At 40.7% G+C, this 9,347-nt stretch overlaps 1 protein-coding gene across 1 annotated transcript; it reads right to left on the bottom strand.

The window, feature by feature from the left end:
* Positions 1 to 210: 210 nt before the first annotated feature.
* Positions 211 to 9,123, bottom strand: LOC136563150 (neuropeptide Y receptor type 6-like). Its single transcript, XM_066560364.1, has 3 exons — positions 8,909 to 9,123; positions 6,250 to 6,326; positions 211 to 5,217 (listed from the first exon to the last, which is right to left on the bottom strand). The coding sequence occupies exon 3, from the start codon at positions 5,197 to 5,199 to the stop codon at positions 4,081 to 4,083; it is 1,119 nt and encodes a 372-aa protein (XP_066416461.1). The 5' UTR covers positions 5,200 to 5,217; positions 6,250 to 6,326; positions 8,909 to 9,123; the 3' UTR covers positions 211 to 4,080.
* Positions 9,124 to 9,347: the final 224 nt, after the last annotated feature.

Consider the following 9,347-nt stretch of genomic DNA (forward strand, 5'->3'; position numbering starts at 1 on the left):
CACACATCTGAAGTTTGCTCTGGTCCCTTCCTGAGTACCTTTGTGCCCTCCATGGCCATCCCTTCAACCTGCAGCAGGCTCTGCATCTCTCTTGGAACTCTGGATCTTTCTTTGGACCTTTTGGTGCTTCTTGGTGCTCTGGTGCCCTGCTTGAATGAGAAATGTCCTATTCCAGTTACAGACAGTACAATTCACAGCTGGCCAGGGGGATGGTTTTACACAGGGCAATATTTATTTGTCAGTCAATGGGAGAAATCAAAGTCTTTAAATCACACACAGCACTGGCACTGCCTTTGTCCACAGACAGGATTACAGTCAATAATTAATTGAACTCTTTGCTCAATGGAATCATCCACAGTGAATGGCAGTTCCCAAATATCTTACCCTAGTTATAAGGTTATAGGTGCTTAAAGTGAAAGCAATCAACCATAAAATACACAGACATATAAGGACACAGTTCATTTACAAGGATGTTTATAGATATATTGGTCTGATCTGCATGACCAAACCACTCAAACAAAGCTCTGACACAGCTTTTATTTTTTAAAAACTAAGACTTTCAATGCTGGAATAGCACTGGGAGTTCAGGCTCCCCCTCTAGCTTTCTGTAGTTAGTTCCATGGTGCTGCTTCCCCAAGGAAGCTCACAGTTCTCCAGCTGGTTGCATCAGGTGACAACTTTCTGCTGAGAAATGCTGTTAGTATTTTTTTCTACTTGGCTATACCAATAAAACAAGAGAAAATAAAGTCATCAGCATCACTCAAGCCAGGGCAACATTTGCCAGTTTAACTTGAGCAATCCTTAAGTACCAGGTATTGCAGTTACATTTACTGCTGTCACACACCATATTGGAGTCCGTAATACTTATGCTTTAAAAACAAGTGATTCCTCTTTGTTCCTATTCCTGTCACAGTCAATTGGCTCCTCCTGACTTGCTTGGAAGTTCAGGACCAGGATACACAGGAAGGCAGTGGATGCAGGGAGAGAATGTGCAGCACTGAGCGACGTCTCGGACAGCGAGGATCCTCTGCTCTGTTAACAATGATTGCTGCAAGTGCAGCTCTAAGGAGAGATGCTTGATGACTGAATGCTCAGGACAGAAATGGAGCATCCATCAACACTTGAGTCAAGTGAAGTTGTGAGAAAGAAATGAGAAGGAGAAATCAAGGCACAAGTATTACTGTTCACTTTTGATTCTGAAGCAGTGTCATTGCTCAGAGAGCTCCCACCTGCTAATGAAGAACCCTCTTATGCCAAGCATTTCAGACTGGAAGGAAAAATTGAGTGCTTAACTCTGATCAGGATGTCAGGAGTAGACAATTGCTATTACAAAAAGTGATGGCAATCTTCTTTTTTTTGCCTGTCTAATACATACTGCCCAAGCACTTCCATGGAGAGACAGCAGAGAGACCATCCATCAGCATCACATTATCTGAACCAGAATTCATTTCATGGCTGCTTGAAAACCACTTCGAACATGATACTGAAACCACCTCTGCTGCAAAAGTAAGCACACCTGGGCTTAGGATGGGATGGGAGCCACTCAGGCCAAGCTCACACATGGGAATCTCAGCTGGGCCTGATTCAAACTTTAAATACTGAGACATTTGCCAATGAGAGTAATCTGAACTGCTGTGCTAGTATTAATAAATTAAATTGTGTCATGTGCTTCTAAAATGCTTTAAACATGGGCCCTGAAGCTGTAAACAGTGTATTTAAATTTGAGGAAGATGGTGAGAGAGATATGTGTTCCAAAGCCAGGGAAATATAGTTGATACAGTTGTGACACCAGCATTTGTTAAAACATTGCTAGGAAATGACCTTCTGAGAGGAGCAGATGGTTTTCAGTGCAGGTACTGGGATCCCCAGGAAAAGTGAAGATCCTGGATCAGATTTGCTCTCAGTGCCGCCAGGTGCAATGAAGACAGTGCATCCCTTTGTTACCCAGGGGTCCCAGGGGTGAGAGCAGCAGCTCCATCCCCTCCCCCTGACCAAAGCCCAGCCCCTCTGACCCTGAACAGCCTCAGTGTCACTGACTGCAAGTTACTGCTCTAAACTCGATGAAATGCCTGTTGTGGTGAACACATCAGCAATAAAGGCAGCCCAGTGACCTGGGTGGAAGTTCACAGAAATAGTCAATGCTGAGAAACTCTCAGCAGTCTGATCATTGGCCTTTTTTAGGTATTTTGCTGTCTCCTGGTTTCTTTTGTATGATGTACAAGGCAGGTGTTAAGGTTTGTGTAATCAATTCCAAATGCACGATATTTGATTTAATTAGAAAAAAACCCCTAAATTATGCCAAAGCTAATCCATACCTATCACTCAGATACCTGATTACCATGTCACTAATTCTGCCATCCTTGCTCTTGTGATGGGCCTGCCCTGATGACTTCTAAGGGCTCAGACACAGAGATTTCACTGAGGTCTTTTATCTCTGTGTGGATCAGGGGACATTTAACAAATCTGAGCATCTGCAGGAGCTGCTGAGGCTCTTGTGGCAGAGCTCCTCTGATGAGCAGGGTGTGCAGGGACTCTGAACTAATGCTGGAACAAGAGAGCTGTGCCCAAAGCCTTTAGGAACGTGATGCCTGTGGAAAGCAGTGTTCCCTCTGCAAGAGAACTTCACAGCCTTAAGGTGAGTTCCATCACAGCTGAGTCATCAAGGAGCTCACTGAAATTTGAATGTGAATGCTTTTTGCTTAAGTGGGGCATTAATAAATTGCTAAAGTTAGATAATACTTTACAAGGGACCTTATGTACAAGTGTTAGAACAAGGGGTTTTGAAACTCACTAGAAAAAATAGAAGGGGCTTTGGCAGTACAAGTAATTAATTATATTGAATTTGAACAAGAGGAAGCCTGGTGAGTTTTTGGACTAAAGTGCTCTAAGTACTGTGTTTAAACAGCTCAATATTAACTGATTATTTATGTTGCCACTATATCATGGGTAAAGAAGAAGTTTGGCTACTTTTTTATGGCCACACTGGAAAGTGGTTTTTAAAATGTTTCAGTTGAAGAAAAATTGTGCTCAGTATTCTCCCTCTAGGCTTCTTTGCACTGTGTTACAAAAGAAACTGCTTTCAAACACAGAAATTGTGTTTCTGTGAACAGAAATGACCAAATCTACTCAAGTGTGCCCTCTTGCTAGTGCAGAAATGTGGGGGAAAATATTGCTGAAACTAAAATGCAAACTTAATTTTCTACTGGAAGAGAAATCTGAGTAAGTGGCTAGAACAAAATTGATCCTGAATTCATAGTGAGTTGTTTTGGTAATGGACATTCTAAAAGGTCTGTTGTAAGGAGCAGTGAGGATGATAAGAGAGAAAACAATGGTCTGTACTGGTGCTTTGGAGAATGCAATGCTTTTAGGAGAGATGCTAAATATATATTTCATCTTGAACAACATCATTCTGAGTGAAACTTGCAGTACATCAAATGGGTCCTGTTTTAGTGTTCATAAAAAAGAAAAAGTCCAGCCCCAGCCTTTTCTCTTGTTAAAATTTCTGGGCTGAACTGGTACTAAGCCAAAGCAAACTGCATGAGGGGGCTGAAAGGAAGGTGATGGAGTCTTAGAATAACTTCCAGGGCCTTCCTTACAGTGTGAACTGCCTCTAAACTGCAGATTCATCAGGAATGGCATTGGAGTAGGGCTGGAAAATAAAAATGCCAGAAAACAGTGTGTGAAAGGCTGCTGAAGTTGGGAATAGCAGAGTGCTCAGGGTTTACCTGGGGGAAGCCAGGTGTTTGGAAGGACAACCTCAGTGGCTGAAATGGAAACATTTTTATTGGAGTTAAGGTAGCATGCCAGTGACTGGGAAACTGTGGATTAAAAAAAGTAAGGTGTTAATACTGTTTATAATTTATTATGATTGATCTTTAGGGCTGTTGGAAGTGGTTTTACCAGCATTAATACTATCATAAAGTACCTGCTAATACTATGCCTATGTGGGAGCATAATCCTGGTTTTGCTGAACTAAATGGCAAAGACTTCCTCTAAACCTGGTGGTAACATGACCAAGACCTGCAGAAAGAGGCCATCTGCAGCAAAATACAGAATTTTGGAAACTGCAATTAGATTTTTTTATATATCCACATGGGGATTATTTAACTTCAGAGACCCCTTAGATGCATCTGTTTGCAGGTTTGAAAGGGCAATATTTTCATATTCCTCTTGTGATGCTGAGCACCTGCAGTGGTGAGCTAACACTACCAAATCCTTCTGAAAATTCCTGTTCAGAAATCCATAAAAGATGGGATTGATACATGTCGAGATCATGGCCACAAGGTGGCAGATTGTAAATGCCAGGTTGTGATTACAGCTCATTAGTGCCTCGTAGTTCCAGTCAAAAACCACATTGAATATATTGAGAGGCAGCCAGCAAGCTGCAAAGGTCACCACTATTGACACCAGCATCATATTGATCCTTTTGTTTTCACTCAGCCTGTTCTCATTCTCTCTCATCCTGTCTATTTTACCCCTTCTCCTTCGAAGACACACAAATATCCTGAGATAGCAGATAAAAATAAAGCCCAGTGGGAAGCAGTACTGGAAAACCAGCAGGCTAGTGGTGAAAATCAGCCTCTCTGTAAGAGATGGCCATGCCTCGATGCAAGCCACCTTGTTCTTGTAGAAATCACTGTGGAAGGACAAATGTTTGAAGGGTTCATCTGTTATTTGGTGGAATACTAAAAAAGGAGTGGATATGATGAGGGAAAGCCCCCAGATGAAAAGAATTCCCCAATAAGCATGTGAAATATTGGGCTTCCAGCCACGTGGGTTCACAATTAACTGATATCTCTCAACAGCAATGAGTACAAGTGAGAAAATGGAGACTGAGACTGACAGGCTTTGTATGAAAGAGCCTATTTTACACATTGCCTCCCCAAATATCCAGTGGTCCATTAAGGTGTATGCCACTGTGACAGGAATGCACATGATACAGATCAAGACATCTGATAAAGAGAGGTTGGCAATCAAAATGTTGGTGACATTTTGAGCTTCTTTCCGTCTCTTTATTATAATAATTAGGCAAAGATTTCCAACGAGCCCCACCAGGGTAACCAATGTGTAAGCTGTAATTAGCAAGAATTCTGCAAGGGAGGAAAGGTGGCATGTATCAAAGTTCAAGAACTGGGAAAGGCTAATGTTAGAGATAGTTTGATTCAGGGTCTCGCTGGGGTGCTGAACAGCTTTATCCATCCTGAAGCATCTTCCAACCTATGGACAAAACCTTGCATTATTTAAAATGTAATGTATTTAAATTTTAAATGTATTTAAAGTCACCTTTGCATGGAGATTTTCAAAGCAGTGAGTACTGTGGGTCTATCGTTGCAGTCAGTGTCCTTAAAGTTTTGAGCAAATCTAACATGATTAATTAGAGAACTGGAAAAGCAGATGGTTATCAGTGGGTTTATGCATCCCTGTGGAAGGAGGTTGATGAACCTCTCTGAGGTCCTGCACTGACTGTGCTACAGATCTATAACTGATGTACAAGAAACAGCTGTGATAGCAGCTCTGACTGAACTTGTACAGACACTCTCCCACAAATCCTCTTTTACCAGTTGTGGATGAAGTTTGCTTCTCAGAATAAAGTATTCTAAGATCTGTCCCTGCTGAAGATTTAAGAAGGTTTAATGGATTCCAATGAGGATAATCTGTTGCTTTTGTATTACCAGAAAAGAAGAATTGGGTCCTGCCATCGCCCTGCTGGCTTAGACATCACACTTAGATTTTCTTTAGAACTACAAAGCAATGTGAGTTAATACACTCAATCCTCCTGAATTATTTAAGGTTATGTGTGCTTGAGATCATGACATTCAAAACCTCTATGAATATATCTAAAAGGGAGTTTCCTGTTCTACTGATGCATTGAAGATAGTATGTCCTTTTTTCTAGATCTGACCTGAGAAAAATGTAAACAAAATAAAGTTCACATTGTATTTATACAGAAAATAACTCCTCTTTCAGCTCAAACAGGAGTCAAGCAAAAAAATCTGGGATTAGAACAGTTCTGTGGTTTTAAAACTTATATTAATGGGAAGAGTTGGGTTCAACAGAATATCTTGATGGGTTTGAATATATCAAAAGTGCAAAACTTAATCTTAATTTAAAAGCTCTCTGGCTGGAAAGAGGTTGTTTCCAACCTGGGAAAGGAAAAACTAAGTATGAAAAGAGCTATTTTAAAATTTAAAAATGGGTAATGGATATATGTTCTACACATATATCTTTCAAAACTCAAGTTTAACTCACCTTAATTCCCCTGTCAAATTACTGGAAAACTAGCTGGAAGGAGATCATTCTTCACCCCTAGGAATGGTGTTGAGAGCCTGTGGAGAAAGGAGAATGAAGAATCAGTGGGATGTAAGAGGATACACAAAAAGAAGAAGGGGATAGGTGGATGTTTTGTTATTCCTAGAAAAAATCTGCTTATGTGTAGAAGATTTGTCAGCCTTTTCACAGAAATGGTTGCCATTATTTAATCACTAAGGATTTTTAAAAGTTTGGTTGCCTGTGCAAAATTAAACACTAAATCCAGGGTTAAACTGGAATTATGATTCTGTAGTTGTTTTCCCACAGACACTCAAAGAATATTCCAGCCAGAGTTATATCCTGGACTGCTTTATCCTGATACTTCTGTTGAAGTTTGGGTGCTTCAAATTAGGATCCTAAAAAAATCTCCAAAAAGCACCATGCTCGCCTTTGGAGCATCTATTACCAATTTCATTCTGATTAAAATACCCTTTTCAATCAGCTTACTCATGTTGGAGTGGGAAATGGCTGTAGATATATGTGACTCTGTGTGGCCCTGATGTCCCAAAAATGACTTAAATTGTGGTCAGGGCTGGCATTAAGCCCTGTAATCTTCCTACAGAATGTACCTGGCTTGGTTAAAGCTATATTGGGGTATAGGAATGTACTCTCTGTTGAGAGAGTGACAAAAATATCTTTTGTCTCCTTAAAAAGGAAAAAAGCTCAGAAGTTTCTCTCCTCTATTCGGTAAAAAAACCCACATAGGACTTTGGGGACTTCACTTTAAACTTAGGGATAACCAATTGGACAGGAGACAAAAAGTCTCACCTAAGCAATTTACTAGAAAAAGAAAGAGAAGAGAACAAAGAAACTAATCACTTTTGTGAGATATTTTACCAGGAGCAAGAACCTCTTGCACCTGGCTCGGGGTTTTTCTGTAAAGAGTTTTGTTATTTTGCCTTTTATTAAAACTTTTCTGTTTCCAACACTACCACAGAAGCCATCCTGCTGATTTTATGCCTTCTAAGGTAGCTGAGCTATATCTCAGGTGTGGTATAAATCTCCAAGAGCTTATAAGACTTGGCTTGAGGAGACTTTATATCATTGGGGAATGACATGGAAAACTCTACAATCCTTCTGCAAAAACTCTGGAAGTCTGGAGGCTCTAATGGATTTTGCAGTCCCTTGCAGGTGTCCCTAGTTCAGCAGGGCAAGAACCAGAGCTGGGTACTCCACTGTGTGCCCACCAGGCTTCACAAACTCTTCTGCTCCTGAGGCCAGGGACTGTGACTGACTGGCACATCCTGCAGAACCTGATGGTGTGGCTGGGTAAATATATAGATATATATATATACATATCACAAAGAGACTAAAATACATGACAAGCAGCCCCTTCAGGAGGGCACTGTCACCCACCTTTCCCTGGAGCAGCACTGGCTGCCTGGCTGGGGTTCTCACACCCAAGGGTGTTTGTGCTGGAAGGACAGAGGCACGGAATGGCAGCTTGGCAGCTGTTGCCCCAATGAGATTTGCTGCCACTTCAGAAGTGTGAGGATCTAAAGCCTGGATTTACCCCAGGGGTGATGTTTCTCTGCAGTCCTGTGGAGTCCACCTGGCTGGCACAGACCTGATCCTTCAAAGACAAACTCTGCTCTTCCCTGCTTTTTATGTGAGGAGGAGAAGCTGTGGGTGACTCAAAAGGCCATGAGGTTGAGCCAAGTTTGTAATATTTTATGCACTATTTGCAAAGCTTGTTTATCTCTCCATGGATGCACAACACAATTTGATAGCAAATTCTGAATGTCCTCTCCCAAGGATTCAGGGTGTTGGGGCTTCTCTGGCATTTTCTGTTTGGGAAAAGTCCCTGGACTGACCTAACCAGTTCACTTGCTACATCAGTTTTAGGCACACTCTCCATTTCACTGTCCTTTTCTCAGGAAAATGTGCAATTTCTTTTCACTCTTTGGTTTGTGCTGGGAGTTAAAGAGTGCAGTCTTTAGTACTTACACTATTCTGCAAGGCAATTTAAACATTTCCTTAGCAATAAAACAAATTCACCTGTCTTGGTAAACATCTGGAGCATTCATAGCATTAAAAAGTAAGTTACTCTAGTATTCACTACAGCATGTTGAACTATATTGTAATACATACTGGCATTTTTTAATCTAATAAATGAATGTTATTGGAATCAGCATCCTTGGATCACAGCTACAGCTGATACCAGAATTGAAGTGTTTAACAAAAAGAACTAATTACTTCAAGCCCTAATCCATGCATTTTGGAAAAGATTCTCTACCATAGTAAGAATTTAACACTGTAAGATATTATAAACCCCCAGTCTTGTTTCATTCCTCTGTCTGCAGAAACATTATTGAAATGTTCATAAGCAAAAGAAAGGTTTAAAATAAAATGAGTTTTAGAAAGGCTTTCTTTCCTAAGTATTTTCTTACCTATGCTAAAGATGAACAGTCCCATCCTTTCAAGCTGACCAACAAATGTTTCAATTACAAACCTTATTAAGTTCCTAAGTATTGCACAGATAAAATGTGGAGGAAAATTTACATTCAATTTTAAATATAGGTTACAGAGAATAAAATAATGCTTTAAAAGATATTTCAGTAACTTTTGTCATAGTTCTATTGATTTTCTGACTTCTTACCTGATTAAAAATTCAAGTCATATCCACACTGCTTTAACAATTTTTCTTTTCCCTCAGAGCCAGCAAACACATCTTCTTTCTGTACAAAAGAGTCCAGAGCAAAGCCATGTCTCCTAAAGCCACGCTTAAACTCTCCTTTCTTCTGTGTGAAGCAAAGCACAGATCCCCACTTTGCAGCAGTGCTGAGGCTGCCAGGCTGTGGGAAGGCAGCTGAGGATTCAAACAAGCTCTGGAATCCAAGAGGAGACGAACAGCAGTGAGCAGCAAGGAGGAAGGACCAGTAGTCATGGGGATGGATTTTCCTCCACTGTGCTGCTTCCCTCCACCCTGTCAAACACCTTATCATGCAATTTCATTTTCAATTATTTAATCTGTTCTGTAGTTCAAATGTTTTCCCTCAGCAGGATTTCATACATAAACATTTGCAGATGGCATATTG

The sequence above is a fragment of the Molothrus aeneus genome, chromosome 15, assembly GCF_037042795.1.
Source record: "Molothrus aeneus isolate 106 chromosome 15, BPBGC_Maene_1.0, whole genome shotgun sequence".
NCBI classification, from domain to species: Eukaryota; Metazoa; Chordata; class Aves; order Passeriformes; family Icteridae; genus Molothrus; species Molothrus aeneus.

Bases quoted from the DNA above. Each gene is read 5' to 3' on its own strand.
- LOC136563150 (XM_066560364.1), bottom strand. From the start codon at position 5,199: ATGGATAAAGCTGTTCAGCACCCCAGCGAGACCCTGAATCAAACTATC.